A 19258-nucleotide genomic window follows, 5' to 3' on the forward strand; every position below is an offset into this window, starting at 1 on the left:
ATTTGTGTCTATGTATCTAATAAATAAATGCTCTAATAAATTTGTTAGTCTCTAAGGTGCCACAAGTACTCCTGTTCTATTTGTGTCTATGCATCTCAGGAGAACTCCTTCCTGCGTAGATAGAAAAGCTTCCTTTGCTTTCTTTCTTTTTCTGAATGCTGCCCCAGAGGGGCGTTTTCTTCTTTCACTCATGACTGCTGTTCTGTGCCAGCTATAGTGGCTCTTAACACTCAATTGAAGGGGACAAATAAGCAGGCTGGTAGCAGGGCCTGAGTGAGGGAAGATATCAGCATCTTAAGGGCCTAACTGGCTCCTACTACTTCAGTTGATTGTCTGTTCGACCTCAAGTGGGTTCAGGGAAGCAGCAGGAAACAGGAAGCTCCCTGAGAAGCTGGTGTTAATCAGTCCAGGTTCCTGGGGGTGCTAGAGAGGTACCTAAGAGGCTCCTCTTCCTCTCTCTCCTTGCAGCTCCTGCTGCTTTCTGTTATTCCCTCTCAGCTTTTCTCCTGCCTTCCTGTTATGTCTCTTGTGCCCTCCTTCCTCCAGCATAGCACTCCACTGTCTCTGTGCATCTAGAGCAGTGAGAATACATATGCACAGCAGCAGACACAATTTTCTACACTCTGGGTCCTTGTAGCGCCCCCCCTCGCCCTGTCTGGCACCTGAGGCGGCCGCCTCAGTTCACTTCATGGTAAGGCCAGCCCTGCTAATAACTAGTACACTCTTTTCTACCATAGATTTTCCCATTGCTAACATTTAGGGAAGATGCAGGATGGAACAGACCATCAGTTCAATCAAAAGGGTTTATATTGTACTTGAGGGTTTTTTTCTCCACCTTTTTTTTTTTTTTTTTTTAAAGGGAAACTATCAAACATGTCACTTCTGGATAAAGCAAAGACGACTTATTTATCTCATCAGCGTGCCAAATTTGAAATTACATGTTTGTTTTTATGGAACTAGGAACAAGCATTTGTGGTGTCTGAGGAGCTTGCATATTAACCTAGCAACTGATCCCAAGGACAATCTGTGCTGCAAGCATTTTGAAGTTCTGCCAGCTAGTCTAAGAAATTGTGCTGCCTAAGCACTTAGAAAGAAAGAACTAGTTCAATTGTGTTTTGTTGGACCATTTCTTGCCTCTACTTAATCTGCTGATCAGCAGCTTCAGTATTCAAAGAAATACTAAATGACACAAAATCTCTGTCCTTTACCCACTGTAAATGCTGTGAAGCAGCTGGGCCCTGGTTAAAAAAAATAAATAAGACTATCTTCATCCCTGGCAAAACTTCAATGACTTCACAAAGGATGAATTTGTTCCATGGTGCCAATTGTTAAAATCTGGTCAGCAAGTATGAGATTTTTAAAGTCAGCACTTGCTGACCAATATTAGAATCTACAGATTTATTTTGTCCCTTCTTTGCTTAAATTCAGTGTAGATGATTATTACCTGATTAAATCTCACGTCAACAATGGTTACTTGTTTCATTTTAACATGGACAAATAAGACAAATCTTGGAAAGGATATAGATGAAATAACTTTTGCATTATGTGGTAAATACAATGGCCATTTGTCCTGCTCTAATACGTTAAACTGTCTTAAAATAAATTTAAGACTTGTATCAATGATTAGTACATGTACGACAGTGGCATCATCGGATTAAAGTTGGTACAGTGATTTGAATGAGTAATGTGCTGTATAATGTATTAGCATTTAGTTTAAATAAGGCAAGGCGTTAAATAACTGGAGGTGCTTCTAGCTGCACTTTGATGCTTGCATTCTAAAGCATCTTATAAAACATGTAAATGCTACTACTGTTACTGTTCCCCCTTCATTTCAGATGACACTACATGAGTTATTGTTGTAGTACTTGACCCGTCCCTGTAAATAACATCACAGGGAAATTCAGTAAAAATCAGTTTATATACTGGCAGTACTGGATTAAAGAATTTTGGGTCCCAGTGCACTACGGAAATTGGGGGCAACTCCACACGCCAGGTCGCAACACCAGTCACTCAAATGTGGGCCAGCCACCCCTCCATCATGAAGGAGGGGTGTCAGGCCCAAACCAGAGTGGCGCTGTGAGTCCATGTGCTAGGTAGCAATGCCACCCACCCAAATCAAGGGTTTAGGAGGCCCCCTTAAAATGGGAGCCCTGTGCAAGTGCACCAAGTACAAACTGTTTAATCTGGATCTGCATACTGGGACTTTCTGCATAATAAAGAATAGTCAAAGTACTAGAATCCCAGTTAAATTAAACTGTTCTTTTTTTTTAAAGAAAAGTTCCCAAAATCTAGGTGCTATCCAGACATATAGTGAGATGTAGGTCTTGCTCCAAAGAGTTTAGTGCTTTAAAATAATCTGTATATTTTCAGATTCCAGACAAATCTTCTCTTTCTGTTAGTGAGAATACTGGGCAATAGCTTTTAAACTGCAAACCCACCTGCCACATCCAGAGCAGAGATTCCTCCTTACTTCACCCTTCAATCACAAGCCGGAAGCCACCTGTCTCACCATTATGTAGGTAACCTCTACAGTCAAGAGAGATGCACTTTGGTGCCACCATCCATTATCCAAATGGCCATGATGGAAACCTCCCTGTAACCTGTTCACCATTCTAATATGGGTCATATATCCTCCCTCCAATTATAGATCAAATTTGTGTTAATCTACAGTATACATTGTGGCTCCATCCCTTCACAGTATGCTTCATACACCTTCCTAATACAGCCCTGGTATAGGCTTCCAGGGTAGGTAGTGTTGGCTATACAACAACCCCCACTCTTCTCATTTATTTATATATGGCTTTGGCTACACTCGGGAATTCACAGCGTTACCGCGGCAGCGCTGTGAAGCGTGAGTGTAGTCGCTCCGCCAGCACTGCGAGAGAGCTCTCACAGCGCTGTATGTACTCCACCTCTCCGAGGGGAGTAGCTGGCAGCGCTGCGAGTGATCACACTGGCGCTTTACAGCGCTGTACTCGCTGCACTCGGCGGGGGGGGAGCGTTTTCACATCTCTGTGCGCAGCAAGTTGTAGCGCTGTACAGCGCCAGTGTAGCCAAGGCCTATGTGCAACAGGGCAGATGTAAGTCTCTTTCATGAGGCAGCTGATGGGAGGAGGGGTTTCTCCCTAGTTGGTCAGGAAAGGATGGGCAGATATAAGGTTAGTCATGGAAAGTTTATTGACAATTTCTTGTTTTATTTAACTTATTAAGTCTGGGTATATTTTAATTAGGTTGGGCCTGAGTTTTTTTTGTAATTGATACTGAATCATTAAGATGCTAATGTAGCTTCTTTTTTTAAACAGTAACTTTCATGAGACCTCAGAGATGTAGCCCACAAGTTCCACCAGTATGACTGGGTGTAGAGTCCATCAGAAATTGTACTTTGTCTTCAAAGGCAAGCACCAGGGAAATACAGCCTGCAACCCACATGAAAGCTACATTTGAGACCCTACAGTAGGTACAAGTTCTGACAATGGAGCATGTAACTAGTGTGATCTCACTTACTCCAAATTGTGCACTTAAACTATAGGACCGATAGCAATGTAGATTATAACTTTCACCTGGTAGTCCTGGTGAAAATGTTGAGCTCATCTTGGCTGCAGTTCAGAATTGAGGCTTAATTATGTTTAAAAAAAACAACAACGCCCAAACACCTGATAAAAACTTGGGAGGAAAATTCTTTATGAAATACTCAGCAACTCCACCCCTGAGAGTTGAGAAAGCTTGCACTTTACTTTTCTAGCCTTTCGGCAAAACAAGTAATCATACCTGGTGTTTCTAAACACCACCTTCCTCCCCTCCTGACCTTCCCCCCTGACCTTTGCACAACAAAATATTCATACTTGCTTTATACCTCATGTGACGGTATAGACTGTCACACCTCAGAAATAAACAAAAAAGCCATAAGTACATTTTCCCCTCTTTGCAAGTCACTTTTAACTCTTAATCGAGCCATAGTCAACTTAAAGCAGTTTTCATTGTCAATTTAACTCCCTCGAGAACACTGAATTTACAGTTTTCAGTTAACATTCAGAACATACTGAAAGGCAACACATATTTAGCTTTGACAGTAAGAAAAGATCACATGGGTATAATTATTTTAACACTAGAAATACAGGTTTCCTATGTATTCTGGAGCCTGATGAGGCTGTATTTGGAGACATAATTTTTGCCCAAGTTAGGTATAGCATACTCTGCTAACTTATTATTCTAAGAAAACCATGTACTTTCCCTTCACCACAACTTATGCCACCAAAATAAAATCTGTTTACTTGGTGCACTTTCACATTAAATAAATCACTGAGTTAAAATATATAAATCATTTCACTCCCTGCTGATATAGAATTTAATGCAATAACTCTACAAAAATCACATTCTATGTAGCACAGTTCAGGGCAACTGCATCTGCATCCCCCCATGTGGTCCACCGAGGGCACCCACTCTAGGCACCCAGTTCCCCTGATGTTACCTCTCTTGGGCAAAGTCCCATATCTCTCTCCCTCCGGAGTGGGATTTTTTGAGGCTGCAGTTTCCTACATTGTGAGTTCCTCAGGCCTTGGCTACACTTACCAGCTAGTTCGACGGCTGGAAATCGAAGTTCTGGGTTCGACTTATCGCGTCTAGTCTGGACGCGATAAGTCGAACCCGGAAGTGCTTGCCGTCGACTGCGGTACTCCAGCTCGGCGAGAGGAGTACCGCGGAGTCGACGGGGGAGCCTGCCTGCCCAGTGTGGACCAAGGTAAGTTCGAACTAAGGTACTTCGACTTCAGCTACGTTATTCACGTAGCTGAAGTTGCGTACCTTAGTTCGAATTAGGGGGGTAGTGTAGACCAAGCCTCAGCAAGCCACACTGCCTAAACAAGCCAACATCTGCGCTTTGTTTTCTCTCCAAAGACTATGAACAGTTGTAATTACCCTCAGTTATAATTACCACATAGCTACTTATAAGCAAGTACATTCATTCTTAAGGTGAAAGCATTACATAGAAAACATTTAAAACATTAAAAGAATCTACATGCATGCTAATAAATTTACCAGGGATTACATCCAGCTCCAACAAGAGCTCTGGTAGGAATCAGTCCTTCAAATCCCACAAAACATTGGCTTTTTTGTTTGTTTGTTTGGTTGGTTGTTTTTTTTTTGTGTTTACAAGTTCATAACGGCCTCAGTTCAGAAGTAGCACCTGCATGAATGGGTTAGTCTTTCCTTTACAGAGCTTGGGCCTTTGATCTTGAGACTCCAGGAACAGGTAATCAGCAGACTGTGGTCCTCTCCTACGCTCCCCTACACATTATTGCTGTTATATAGTTAAGAAAATAAGAATGGCCATAGTGGGACAGCCCAATGGTCCATCTATCCCTGTATCCGGCTACCATGGTTGGCCAGTGCCAGATGATTCAGAGGGAATGAACAGGGCAATTATCAAGAGAGCCATTCCTTGTCCTGCGGTCCCAGCTTCTGGCCACTGCAAGTGAGGGACATCCAGAGCATGGATTGCATCCCTGGCCACCTTGGTTAATAGCCATTGATGGACCTACCCTCCATGAATTTATCTAGTTCTTTTTTGAACCCAGTTATGGTTTTGGCCTTCACAACATTCCATGGCAATGAGTTGACTTTGCATTATGTACAGAAATACTTCCTTTTGTCTGTTTTAAACCTCCTGCCCATTAATTTAATCAAGTAACATCCTCGTTCTTGTGTTATGTGAAGGGGTAAATAACACTGCCTTATTTACTTTCTCCATACCATTCATGATTTTATAGACTTCTATCATATACCCTTCCACCCCTCTGCGTTGGCTCTCTTCTAAACTGAACAGTTCCAGTCTTTTTAGTTCCTTCTTGTATAGAAGGTAATCAAGGTGTGGTTATATTATGGATTTATATATATCATATATTTATGATATTTTCTGCTTTACTATCTCTTTCCTAATGTTTACTAACATTGTTAGCTTTTTTTGACTGCCGCTGCACATTGAGTGAATGTTTTCAGAGAACTATCCAAGATGACTCTAAGATCTCTGTCTTGAGTGGTAACAGCTAAGTTAGACCCTCATCATTTTGTATGTATAGTTGGGATTATGTTTTCCTATGTGCATTACTTTGCATTTATCAACATTGAATTTCAGCTGCCATTTTGTTCCGCAGTCACCCAGTTTTGTGAGAGCCCTTTCTAACTCTTTGCAGTCAACTTTGGATTTAACTATCTTGAGTAGTTTTGTATCATCTGCAAATTTGGCCAGCTCACTGTTTTGCCTAAGTGTGACCAGTGTCAGAACAAGCATGTCTCAATTAACATTTTAAAGAGGGCTAGAATAATGACGGTTGATGTCAATGGTACATATGGCAGTTCAGCAGAAGCTATCAGTGAGTCTATTGTGTCCACTTTCTTATCCTTTTAGGAGAGTTAGGGTAGAACGTTCAACCAATACAAAGCACTTGAGGATTAGATGTAAAAAAAAACAAACCCCACCCTTTCACAGAGATTTGTGTCCAAGTGTCTAAATTTAGAAGTAAATTTAAATGCACTGATCCAACTTGATTCCTATTGGGTATGAAACCATAACTTCAAATCAGAAGTTTGCACAACTACACACCACAGGGTTAAAACCGCATCTCTGACCGCTCCTGCCTGTGTGACCTAGTCAAAAATGCCCCCCGCGGCAGCTCCCCTCCCCTGCCCTGAGGCGCCCCCCCCCCACCCCCGTGGCAGCTCCCCCCCCGGCCCGGGGAGCCGTGCAGCAGCTCCCCCCACACCCGCCCTGAGGCACCCCCCACGGCAGCTCCCCACCCTGAGGATCTGTGTGGTAGCTCTGACCCGGGGGTTCCCCTGGGCTGCCTGCCATTGGCTCAGACTTCCTCTCCGCGGCTCAGACTTCCTCTCCGCGCAGTGGCCGCTATTAAAAAAAAAAAAAAAATTGGGGGCGCTGCTTTTTGGGACCCCCAAATCTTGGCCCCTAGGCAACCGCCTAGTTGGCCTAAGTAGCACTGGCCCTGCCCCTCCCCCAAATAATAAAAAGTACCATATTACCCGGTGTAGATTAGTGCTCAGATGCAGCCCGAGCTCTGGGACCCTCCCACCTCACAGGGTGCTAGAGCGCAGGCTCCAGCCTGTGCCTGAACTTCTACACTACAATTGAACAGCCCCTTAGCATTAGCCCCACGAGCCCGAGTCATCTGGCACAGGCCAGCCGTGGGTTTTTAATTGCAGTGTAAATATACCCTAAGTTTGTCTCATCCACTTTCCAGATTCCTCAAAAACAGTCTTCTAGGTACCAGCTAAGATGAACTCTGTCCTCTTGGAGTCCATCCATCCAGAAATCCATTTCCAGAAAAAAATCAAAAGTTCTTTCCACCTCAGGAAGCAGAGTAACTCTCTAGGTGGAAAGGGGCCAGGCCTCTGTGGACAAACACTGCAATGCAGCTACCTAACTGTCCTTGCATATTTCTACATGATGTTACTGCCCGAATGTGCTAGCATCAGCTGATGCTTCGTTAAGTTGATGAGCGCTCAGTTTTGTGATCGCATGATGGGTCCTTTGAAAGGAAAGAATGGGACAAGAATCCAGCCTCTCGTTAATTCTTTTCTATTTCCCTACCCCTCATTTTTAGCCACAGTGATCTGTGTTTCTTTTAGTCCTTGTTCATATGGGGACTACAGTACAGAACACTCAAGTAGGTGACAGTAAAAGCACAAAACATCAGATGTTGCTCCTTAGTTGTTTATTTCTGGGACCTGTTCCAGCCAGTACAGTCACTCGCCCAGGACGGTTTCAGGGTTAAGACACAGAAATGTGCTAGGGTGGGTTCTAAAATATGAGGGTGGGGCTGACTTCTCCCATTGCAAGAGAAGTTCTCACCTGAATAAGAAGAGTCGACACCCAGTATGGAGAAGATGGTTGCATCCTGCTTGGGTAGAATGATAAGGCAACTCCCCAATCCCTGCTGATGAGACCAAGCCACAGAAGTCAAATTGACAGCTAAAGGAACACTGTGTGACTTTATTGAATACATAGCATATTATAGCACAAACTTGTAGGGAATACATTTTAATTTACAAATACTAAACATATGTATAACATATACCCTACAGTGTTTTACAATGTCATTCTTGCAAATATAGCAAACTTTGGATGAAACTTTCAAAAAAATGCATGTAGTAATTTTGCATCGTTATATAGAGTTATGTATTTGGTTTACATTGAAACTAACAGACTGTGAATTACATTAGCTGGACTTCAGGGCTAACTCAGTGCAAAGGACCAGAAGCTCTGAGGTCACAGAAAGATATGTAGGTGGTTTTGGAAAAGGGTAGAGAACTCTGCACTAAGGACTTGACTGGGACCAGTAACATAGGGACAGAGAGCAGCTAGCTCAGTGTGATGAAGATGAAAAGAGACTTTCAAACCCAAATCGCCCCCTTTGTGTTCATGTAATGGGTAGCTACAATGTGTCCTTGCACTTCTGGCATATAGGGGTGATGCATCAGTTAGACTGACTGTTGCATTAACCCCCAATATACAGTATTGTCACCACTGTCATGCATGCACACACAGTTGCACTGGCAACAGAGAATTGAAAACAAAGTGGGAGTGTACTCAGCATCTTTTCAAAGGGCTTTACAGCTCCAGGGACTACTTCTTGGATGCAGTTTCCATAAGCTGGGGGTATAATAGGCCAGAGGAGGCTAAGCCTTCCCTGGTGCAGACGCTGCTGCCCTGCCACCAGACACCTGGGCCATGGTGGCCCCGCCTGCGCTCCGCCTCTTTCCGTCCCTGCTCTGCCCCTTCCTCGAGGCCCCCACCGCCCGCCGCTGCCTGGCTGAGTCCCTCCTCTCCTGCACTCCACCCCCCACAAAGCCCCCACTGCTCAACACTTCCTTGTGAGCAGTAGGGGCCTCGCGGTGGAGAGGGGGCATGGAGAAGAGGAGGGATGTGAGGAGTAGTGGGGGGGTGGGGCTCGTAGGGGAAGAGGGTGGAGGAGAGGAGAAGGCAGCAATCAGTGGCAGGGGGAGCCAAGTGGGGAGGGGGGCCAAATGGAGGCGGGGCCTGGAGCAGAGCAGGGGTGGAGCGTTGGGTGGGGCCGCAGGCGGAAGTGGGAGCTAGCCTCCCCCAGGGAAAGCTTCAACCACCACCATGGTAGTTCCTCTGCATCCCTGCCCTCAACTCAGACTCTGGATATGAACGACCTATAGTTCATAGAATTTATAAGCAGCTTGCATGATCATACCTGTGACATTCCATTTCACCACTTAGGCTGTATATGGCTCCAATTATTTAGCTGTAAAAATATGTATTTGGGAGGAGAGTGTTGGCTTCTTTTAACAGTGTTGATTTATCAGCCAAGCTGGCCAAATTTCTGGCCAAGTATAATTTGATTAGGGAAGTATTGAGAGGCATTTACCTTTAAGTATCACTGATGACAGGGAAGCAATTAGTAAATTTATGAGGATGCTACAAAGGCTAAAGCATACAACATAGGGATTAAAATGTCTAATACTCCATTGTTTGATCCCCGCCCCCTTCAGGCTGATTTCGACAGTGCTGCAGAAGATGTAAAAAAATTAAAAACGAGGCCAAGCGATGATGAGCTGAAGGAACTATATGGACTCTACAAACAGTCTACTGTTGGAGACATTGATACTGGTACTTTATATATGTGTGTGTGTGTGTGTGCATAACCCCACCACCACCACGACACACACATTTAATTCTGTACATTTACTAAAACTAAACAATCTTTAGGTAAAATGGTATAATAACAACTGACAAATGTTTGTGGAATTTTTTGTTTTTTTTTTCGTCAGAGTGTCCAGGAATGCTAGATCTGAAAGCCAAAGCCAAATGGGAAGCATGGAACCTTAAAAAAGGTGTTTTTACCATTAAGTTTACACTAAGTAATCAATGTTATAGAATACCAAATAAGGAAAGGTAATGACTACTATTTTCCTTTGCAGGTTTATCAAAGGAGGACGCCATGACTGCCTATATTTCTAAAGCAAGAGAGATGATAGAAAAATATGGGATCTAAAATATTCCACAATAATTCCCATAAATAATTCATTAACTTTTCAGTAGCTAATCAGCTAACTCTTTTGAGGAAAAAAATGCAAAACTAACATTTTCGTGTTTAGTTTGACACTAAGATTTACCAACGTGAGTTAATTACCTACAAGGGAGTATTTACACATGCACTGTACTTCTTAAGACACTAACTGTACTTATTTTAAATACATTTTTACCTACAAGATTTATTTAAGGTTTTAAACGGTCTCTTCTTTTTCCCTTTTTTTGAGGAAGCAGAAAGATCACATTTCTCTTCCTATCCAGCCAAAGTAAATTCTGAAGACAAAACTACTTACCTGTCTTTTTTTCCCAAAAGATGTAATGGGATACAGGGAGGGGGATTTAAAAAGAAAGAAAAAGAAGAGTAGTTTTTAAGATAGCTGAGTCAGGCTAATGAGGTCTCAAAGAGTGCCGATTTAAAGGAAACATTAGTTACTTCCTGAATCCAATAATGGATAAATATACTTGCGCAAATATATCTCCCTTCTGTTAGTGTATGTCTACACTACCTGCTGGATCGGCGGGTAGCGATCGATCTATCGGGGATCGATTTATCGCGTGTAGTGTAGACGCGATAAATCGATCCCCAATCGCTCTGCCGTCGACTCCGGAACTCCACCATGGCGAGAGGCGAAAGCGGAGTCAACGAAGCTGCACCGCGAGGACATGAAGCAAGTAATTTTAATTCGATCTAAGATATGTCGACTTCAGCTATGCTATTTTCGTAGCTGAAGTTGCGTATCTTAGATCGATTTCTCTCCTTCCCCCCCCACCCCCAGTGTAGACCAGCCCTATTACAGTCATAGAAATGCGGGTGTAGAAAAACTACATTTTAAATGGAAATAACTTTGGGTCCCTCCCACCCCCACAGAGCTTATTCTTGCTTAGATGCTTTATTGGGCCAGATTAAGCTATGGTAAAGGCAGAGGGAAGCCACTGAAGCCCGACATACTACCTTTGCAATGCTTTTAGCCTACTATCCTCCCACCAGCCCCAAACTCTAACCACCACAGGTAAGCAAATTAATGTACTGGCTGTTTATTTTTAAGAATCAGAATTTTCCTAAGTATCATCATAAATTATATCCTGGAGAAACCTTTGGCTGTAGGATGCACCTGTATTAATACATCAACTGTTAGCCCTGTTACTACAGAAAGTTGCTTACCTTGCCTCTGTGGTAGTTGTAAAGTTGTATAGAAAATGTTTTGTATTATTTACTGCTTAGGACTAATCTTTGACCCCTCTCCCAGCAAAATAAAAGACATATACTCAGAGATCAACAGTTTCTATACATTTTGTCATATAGTCTGCCATGAAAATTTCATTAGCAGGGTCCAGCAGATAAAAGTGTCCTCCAGGAAGCTTGTGAATACTGGTATCTCCACTTGTTACATCCTTCCATGCTGAAAGAGAATTAAATATGTAAAGCATGAGAGAAATATCAGCTTGTGTAATTGTTTTACATAACTTGTTTCAAGATTATTGAAATCTTTCTAATTCCTTATGAATCATTCTGGCTCATATACTGCAAGAATCCTTTATATTTCCATGAGATTATGGACAGAGCTGCTCATTAATCTGATTCAACAGAAGTGTAGCTAAATATTAAAGGCAAAGCACGCTACTAGTTACCTTCTAAATCAAATGGCAAATCTTCAGACCCACCAAAGCATGTAAGGTCACAAGAGAGACCATCCATTACCAGTTCCTCAGAGCTGTGAACATAAAGGAGAACTTGAATCTTTCCACTCTAGGTTCCCCCTCCACACACAAAATATCTTTTTCTTCCCCCTCTAAAACATAATAAAACACTTTGCCAATGTACTCTTTAGTACAGAATGCAACCTACTATTTACTTACTATAAATGGGATGGGGAAGAACTGAAGGAGAAGGAGTTGTTCTACCTTTAAAATTCTAGGCTGGATCTTTAATTATGCTGTTGTTTCTATTACACAAATGCTTTTATCATGGAAACAAAGATTCAGGGACAAAAATGGGAGAGCCTTGTGTGATAGGTCTCAATACAGGTGAATGTTCTCTTTTAGACTATGAATGAATAGTCCTAGTCTCAGAATATATTGTAAAACTGTACTACTTACAGAAAGGCCTGAACAACTGCAAGATCTGCTCTTAATGCAGGAATGAAGTGTTTCATAACATTTTTGTTCTGTAGAAAGTCAGGAGGAGTACCTCCAAGAGACTGTATCCCTTTGATAATTTCTTCTTCGTCCTGGTCTTTTACCGTGTGGAGAGGATAACAACATGTTGTCTGAAAGCATCATATAAAATATATTAGGTGTTTCATAAAATACACTGTAAACAACTGTCTCTAAAAGATTTAAGTCTTAGGAAAGAAGCTTAAAGAACATCTAACCTGTAGTGTTTTCCCCTGTCCCCAATATAATAGTTGCATTATGATTTAGCAGCTGGTTGGTTTCAGAAGTCACATAATCTTTATAGAGATGATAATCTTGGAGTGGAAAAGAGGCTGCCCTAACACTTCTATAGAACACGCTGTAGTGGTTATTAAGTGGACTATAACAAAAGGTATTGCTAAAGCTTTGTGTCTGTCTCTTGCTGCTAGACAATAGTTTCTGAAAATGTAGCTTGTGAGGGAGACAGAAATATAAAAGCTATTCAATTTTTGGTGTGAATTTTTTATTCTAAATCCTGAAACCAAACTACCAAAATAATGTCTTTATCAGAAAGCCAAAGCAAGTAATTTATACATGATAGTTGTATAGCTAAGTGCTATTTTATTTCATATTATCAAAGATTATATCACTTACATGTGGGGCACCTGCGCTTGATATAAAAAGATGCTCTGGTTGTAGTCCATATTTTTTTTTCAAGTGTACTGCAACTGCAAAACTAACATATGATCCAAAACTGCATTTAAAAGAGAAGCCAAATTAATCTGATTAAACGTATCTTGCAGGACACATTTAAACACAGTTCGAATCCCAACTCTAGTAAGGTGCAATTACTGTGGTAAACATTCTTAGAAACCATAAAATGGTACCTTGGAGCAGTGTGTTATAGGTCTCGAATTCCGAGAAGTAACTTTAAAGAGTAATGATGTTAGTCAATTCACATGTAAAAGAGAAATCAGATTGCGGATCAGACCTAGTACAGCACTTTTGCTTCTTTCACGGTTCCACTTTGCTTTCAGTATGAATGAATGTTTTGAATATTCCTTGAAAACTAAGTAACCTTCAAAAGCCATTTGCTCTTCCATTATTAGTGTAAGCAGCAACATTACTATTAGGAGTAAACAGTCATAATCTAAGTAACAATTATTACACTAATACACTTATTTAGAAGGTATCTGTACCTGAAAGGTTCTAACCCTGACCGATATACATAAACAACAAGAATTTCAAAAAAGCAACAGAGAAAGGATGGTCCAGTGGTTAAGGCACTAGCTTAGCCTGAGCGCAAGTCCCTGCTCTGCCACAGACTTACATCATGACCTTGACCTAGTCATTTAGTCTCTCTGTGTGTTCATTCCCTCTCTGTAAAATGGGGCTAGTAGCACTTCCCTGACTCACAGGGGTATTGTGAGGTTGAATACAATAAAGATTATGAAGTTCTACAATGAGGGGGCCATATAAATACCAGAGAGAGATCATGGCCATAAGCAAACAGATCTCAGAAGTGGCATAACTTATCCCCCCACATCAGTGCCACTGATGTACTTTGGCATGTAGTGTGGCAGGCATTCTACAGACAGGTTGTTGACTGAAAGTACTCTGCCTCAATGGAACTGTGCCGATGTACACCAGCAGAGGATCTGGCCTGCAGGGTGAGACAGTGAGCAGTTCCAATTTTGTTTGTTTCACATGTCACTCTCGGTGATAAGGCCAAACACTGTGCCGCCCAGAGAGTGGTCATTTATTAGTTAAGGCTTTATGTTATACGTGCTTTGACAGGCATAAGCTCTGTAATATGTACTAGCTGACAGTTGGCTTTCAAGGAAAGAGGATAGAGAATAAGACTGAGAATATATTATTGCCCTTATATAAATCAATGGTACGCCCTCATTTCGAATACTGTGTACAGATGTGGTCTCCTCATCTCAAAAAAGATATACTGGCACTAGAAAAGGTTCATAAAAGGGCAACTAAAATGATTAAGGGTTTGGAACGGGTCCCATATGAGGAGAGATTAAAGAGGCTAGGACTCTTCAGCTTGGAAAAGAGGAGACTAAGGGGGGATATGATAGAGGTATATAAAATCATGAGTGAGGTGGAAAAAGAGGATAAGAAAAAGTTATTTACTCATTCCCATAATACAAGAACTAGGGATCATCAAATGAAATTAATAGGCAGCAGGTTTAAAACAAATAAAAGGAAGTTCTTCTTCACGCAGCGCACAGTCAACTTGTGGAACTCCTTACCTGAGAAGGTTGTGAAGGCTAGGACTATAACAGAGTTTAAAAGAGAACTGGATAAATTCATGGTGGTTAAGTCCATTAATGGCTATTAGCCAGGACGGGTAAGGAATGGTGTCCCTAGCCTCTGTCTGTCAGAGGATGGAGATGGATGGCAGGAGAGAGATCACTTGATCATTGCCTGTTAGGTTCACTCCCTCTGGGGCACCTGGCATTGGCCACTGTTGGTAGACAGGATACTGGGCTAGCTGGACCTTTGGTCTGACCCGGTACGGCCTTTCTTATGTTCTTAAGGATATCCCAAAGCAATTCATTGCAGTAAAACACAAAGGTGTGGATTACTATGGAGAGATCTCCATTCAGAACAAGTAAACGTCCAATATTTTGAAAATGGAAAAAGCCACTTGGGCCTCCATATTCCACTTATGGTCATAACTGACTGCTCAATCATGAATCCAGTTCTGTAAATCCCAGTAAGAGAGAGGAGAGCTACTGGGGAAGAAATATGCCCCAAAAGTTTTCCACTATCCAGAAGCAATAGCTCAGTCTTATCTGCACTGAGCCTCATCCACCTGTCCCACAGCCATCCTTGCAAATTCAGCTAGGCAGGAAAGGCACTGCTCTGTTGCAGGGACACAGTCATGTAGATCTGGGCATACTGCAGATATCTCAGGGTGGGTATCATATCAGTTCTCTGAGTGGCTCCACTTGTACACTGAACAACAAAGATGACACATGATCACCACTAGAATCCATATAGAAGTGATTTCAGGATAGGTGTGTAATCACCCAAGCTCCACATCAGCAAGTAGATCTACTCTGGAACTATCCTAGTAGGACAAACAGCTCCTTGCAGTTGATGGTTTCAAAAGTACCCAGCAGATTTTTCTACTGGTAATATCAGACTGTTTCACAGAAATGGCAGACACTACATACCACTTGGCTATACCACAGCCCCAACTGGATTGGTATATATCAAATAGTCTCCTTCCAGGCATATGCTCATGAAGTAGACCCAGTTTAGCCACCATTCCTTATAAAAAAAGGGAGGTCAGAGTCTAGGTAATAACTAAGCACAATACTTAGTTTCAACAACAGGATAATGAACTAATACATAATAGAGAATAACTGGCTAGATGGTAGTACTCCAGAAAAGGATCTGGGGGTTATAGTGGATCACAAATTGAATATCAGTCACAATGGAAAAAACTCTTTCATAGCTCTAGTGTCTACAAATGTGCTGCTGTAGCACTTGTAGTGTTGATCTTCCCTATGATTCTGTTTCAGCCAGTCCAGCACTCTGCCTTGGGGGAAAGAGCTAAGTAAGTCACTGTCTACGCTGTGCAGCTTACAAGGGCGCTGGTGTGCCACGTAGCTACGCCGTTGTAAGGTGCACTGTGTACCTGAGCTTTATCAAAATAAAACCACCTCCGACGAGGGGCAGTAGTTTCATCGCTGGGAGCGTGGCTCCCGCCGACAAAGCGCCGTCCACACCAGTGCTTTTCTTCGGTAAACTTTTGTTGTTTTTTCACACCCCCGCGTGACAAAAGTTTTAAGAACAAAAGTGCCAGTGTAGATAAAGTATCCAGCCACAGATTTTAGGCTCCTTTGCCACATATTTAAAAAGATTTTTTTTACCTGTGACCAAAAAATGCAAAAGGTTTCTCTTGCAAGTCTTGAAGCAAAACACTAGTAATGTCATTAACGATAGTTTTCATGTCTTTTGCAAAAGGTTCATTAACACGAGAGTCTCTTCCAGGAAGACTTACAGAATACACTAGAGGGGAAAAGAAAATTATGGTCATTTCAGGTCACTCTAAAATTCATGCCTTTAGATTACCAAAACAGAAATTAACCACACAGTTTTTATTTATTCTGCAGAAAGCAAATATTAACAGCCAGTTACATAAAGGTAGGTTTTTACATTAGTGATGATAATGATTAGGTGAAGTTTTAACTCTGTGGTCGAAATGTAAAGGGCAGCATGGGCTTCACTCAAGAGCTTGGTATTAATATTTTTATTCCCAACTATTATTTGTCCAGTTTATTTGGATTGTAAGATCTTTGGACAGGGACTGTCTCTTACTAGGAGTCTTGACAGCACCCTAGCACATGGGCCCCTGATCTTAGGTGGGGCTTCTAGGTATTATTGTAATATAAATAATAATCAGCATTTTAGTTGAAGAAAAACTAGTATGAATGTTCTCTATAAAATACCGTCTCGCTAGAATCCTAAACTCTATTGGTAACTCTTTTGCACACCCTTTACTGCAATCTTTTTTTCTTTGAAGGCTTTTCACTTATTACCCATAGTAGAACTTGGAATCGTGATATTTATTGACATGGTTGTATATTCCTTTCAGAAGCTTGGTCTTCAAAGGACCATCCCTGGATTTTTACCCCACTGTTGTACTGGGCAACTGAACAATGGGTTAAATTGTAAAAATATGTTACTGTTTTTTTCATTCTCCTTTTCATAGGACGTGTCTTTCAAAGGTCACATGGAAGCAGGAGGGGTCACACACACCAAGAAGCAAAAAGTATTGTACTTAAAATAAGCCACCACATAATACAATAGGTAGCAGGACAAAAATATAGGGTCAGGCCTTTTATAACTTTTTTGAGCAAAGTTAAGACAGTTCTGAAAGCGCATGCTGCTCTCTGAATTTTACTCAACAGTAGTTGCAATTGTTCTGAGGCCCCCCTCTCCCAGTAGCTTTTCTGGAAGTATTTCCGTCTAAACAGAAGACTTTTTTTTACTTCAAGGAAAATTGGATGTGACTGGCACAGCAATTCACTGGAGGTATTCAGCGTTCAGGGGACTGGTTTTATTTCAATGCTAATGCTCTCGTGTAATGCCAGATTATTCTCTTTTCTTTGTGAAAGGTCTGGAAAATAGCCATGGCTTCTCCCCTTCAAAAAGTGCAAGTATGAACCTTTTCCAGAGCTGATACAACGTGATAGCCATGGGAATTACTTCACTCTGTAACTAAATGCCATTTTACTGTTACAAAGCCATTGTGTGACATTGGTTTTGATACAGGGAATGTAGAATCATGCAGAGAAGTTTAGCTAACTTCAATTCATTCTGCACAGGAAAAGGGTCTGTAGCTTCCCAGCATACTGAAATGAATTTTTAAATATCCTTTTTGAGCATTTTTGCTGCATGTACATTTTTAAAAATATAACCAAACATGTTACTGTATTGCTGACCCATTTAACAGATCTGTTTCTAAAAGAGTCAAGCCTGTTTTAGCTTTGAGAAAGAAATTTATTTGAAGGTAGATATATTCATGTTTTGAACCCAGGAACTTGGGACCTGCTTTGCAGTGGCATAGGAGTTGAGGGAACTCAACATCCCAATGGAGGTATTAAGCACTTTGCAGGAGGGAGCCATGGTAAGAACATTATTAGAAAGATAACTCAGCTCTCTTTACTAGGGCTGAGAATAGTCTGTTTAAGATCTTACTACTCTGCATGTTAGTATCCTGTCTAGATGGCCCATCGTTATTAAATTGTACTTGTCATACACAAAAATTACTGACCTTCTATTGAGTTGTCAAAGAGTTTGCCCCATTTTGCAAAATGGGTAGCGCCACTTCCAGCCCAGGGGAAGCAAATCAGCCTATAAAGTGCGTTAGGCCTTCTGTATAGACAAGCAACAACCTTCTCCATTCTTGAGGAAGACAAAAAGAAATCTCATTCATTTGTTCTGTTTGGTTTTTTATTTAAATTAAAGACTGTGGTTCTAGACTTCATTTAGTTCGAAACAGGCCAATAGTTTCTATTGTCAAAACTGCTAGCACTGTGTCACCAGCCTATTGAAAAAAAAAAAGTCCTTTTATTTTTTTCAAAAAAATTCCAGCAGGCTGATCCTAAAGCACTTGTCAAAGTGCAAGGGAGAGGAGAAGACCATCTTAATTTCTCAACTGCCTATTTTTACAGGAAGTTGTGTCCTATTAAAATAACCTGTAGCATTGGTAAAAAAAGAAAAATCACATCAATACAAATTGGAAATCCAAACTGGAATCCCTGAACCATTATTTGAAAGCCCAAATCAATACATTTGCAAGCTTCCATTTTTTAGTGATGGATACAGATTAGCCTCTAGTAGAAGTGAAATCAACATCACCATATTTTTTCCTCTCAGGCCCCTGGGGGAAAAAAGCAACAAAGGTAATGTTTTCTATTCCAGGTCTTGATAACAAGATGAAAGTGGAAAAAGTTTTGGTTTAATCATTTCTACTAGTTGGCCCATTGACCAGCTTTATAACCTTTGTTCAGTGGTTGATGATTGCTCTAAAATAACAATTGCAAGTCTCAGCTAATGAATGAATATGAAGATTAATAACTACAGCGAGTGACAACAATTGTTTGTTTATTTCCCTACCGTATTGAAGGGAAAGCAAGCACATCCATCACCTTTCACAGTCCAAAGTCTACTGATCAGGCCTGTGGTATATATGCTTAGCAAATACCAAAGGGTAGTAAAGATTAACTTACACTCTGACACATTGATCAACCTGCAACTATGCACAACTTGGAAGAATATTTGTTATGAGTATTTCCTGTATTATTGTGAAGGTAAATTAGCTGGTTTTAGCACTGAGTGTAAAAACCATAGGAACAATTCTTACTTTTGTTGCCTGATTTCTTTGTCTCTACTCTTGCCGTTTAGTAGTGAGGGTGGTGCGCACTAGTTATAGTGTACAAGGGGAATGCTCTGTCAGTGTGTTATTTGCTTCTCCCAGTTTGATACCTCAGTTCCACCAATATCCAAGCACAGGGGGATATCTTT

At 41.3% G+C, this 19258-nt stretch overlaps 2 protein-coding genes across 5 annotated transcripts in view; one reads left to right on the forward strand and one right to left on the reverse strand.

Moving 5' to 3' along the window:
- Nucleotides 1-11342, forward strand: part of LOC101943464 (acyl-CoA-binding protein homolog) — a 32748-nt gene extending 21406 nt beyond the window's left edge. The window contains exons 2-4 of one of the 3 annotated variants that reach the window (XM_008177644.4): nt 9529-9646; nt 9808-9870; nt 9958-11342. In XM_008177644.4, coding sequence (XP_008175866.1) covers nt 9529-9646; nt 9808-9870; nt 9958-10031 — 255 coding nt within the window. In that variant the 3' untranslated portion in view covers nt 10032-11342. Of the gene's footprint in view, nt 1-9489; nt 9647-9807; nt 9871-9957 lie in introns of those variants that run through there. The other 2 variants (XM_065586941.1, XR_010599130.1) reach the window with 2 other exon arrangements.
- Nucleotides 7983-19222, reverse strand: OLAH (oleoyl-ACP hydrolase). Of its 2 annotated transcripts, none has more exons than XM_065586943.1 (7): nt 19098-19222; nt 18006-18136; nt 16099-16237; nt 12857-12956; nt 12167-12336; nt 11699-11781; nt 7983-11469 (listed from the first exon to the last, which is right to left on the reverse strand). In XM_065586943.1, exons 2-7 carry the CDS (start codon nt 18133-18135, stop codon nt 11336-11338), a joined length of 756 nt encoding a protein of 251 aa, XP_065443015.1. In that variant the 5' UTR covers nt 18136; nt 19098-19222; the 3' UTR covers nt 7983-11335. The 2 variants fall into 2 exon arrangements, with proteins under 2 accessions (XP_065443015.1, XP_065443014.1); XM_065586942.1 differs by lacking the exon at nt 19098-19222 and adding an exon at nt 18851-18895.
- Between the last annotated feature and the right edge of the window lie 36 nt (nt 19223-19258).

This window comes from Chrysemys picta, chromosome 2, assembly GCF_011386835.1.
Source record: "Chrysemys picta bellii isolate R12L10 chromosome 2, ASM1138683v2, whole genome shotgun sequence".
Lineage (NCBI taxonomy): Eukaryota > Metazoa > Chordata > Testudines > Emydidae > Chrysemys > Chrysemys picta.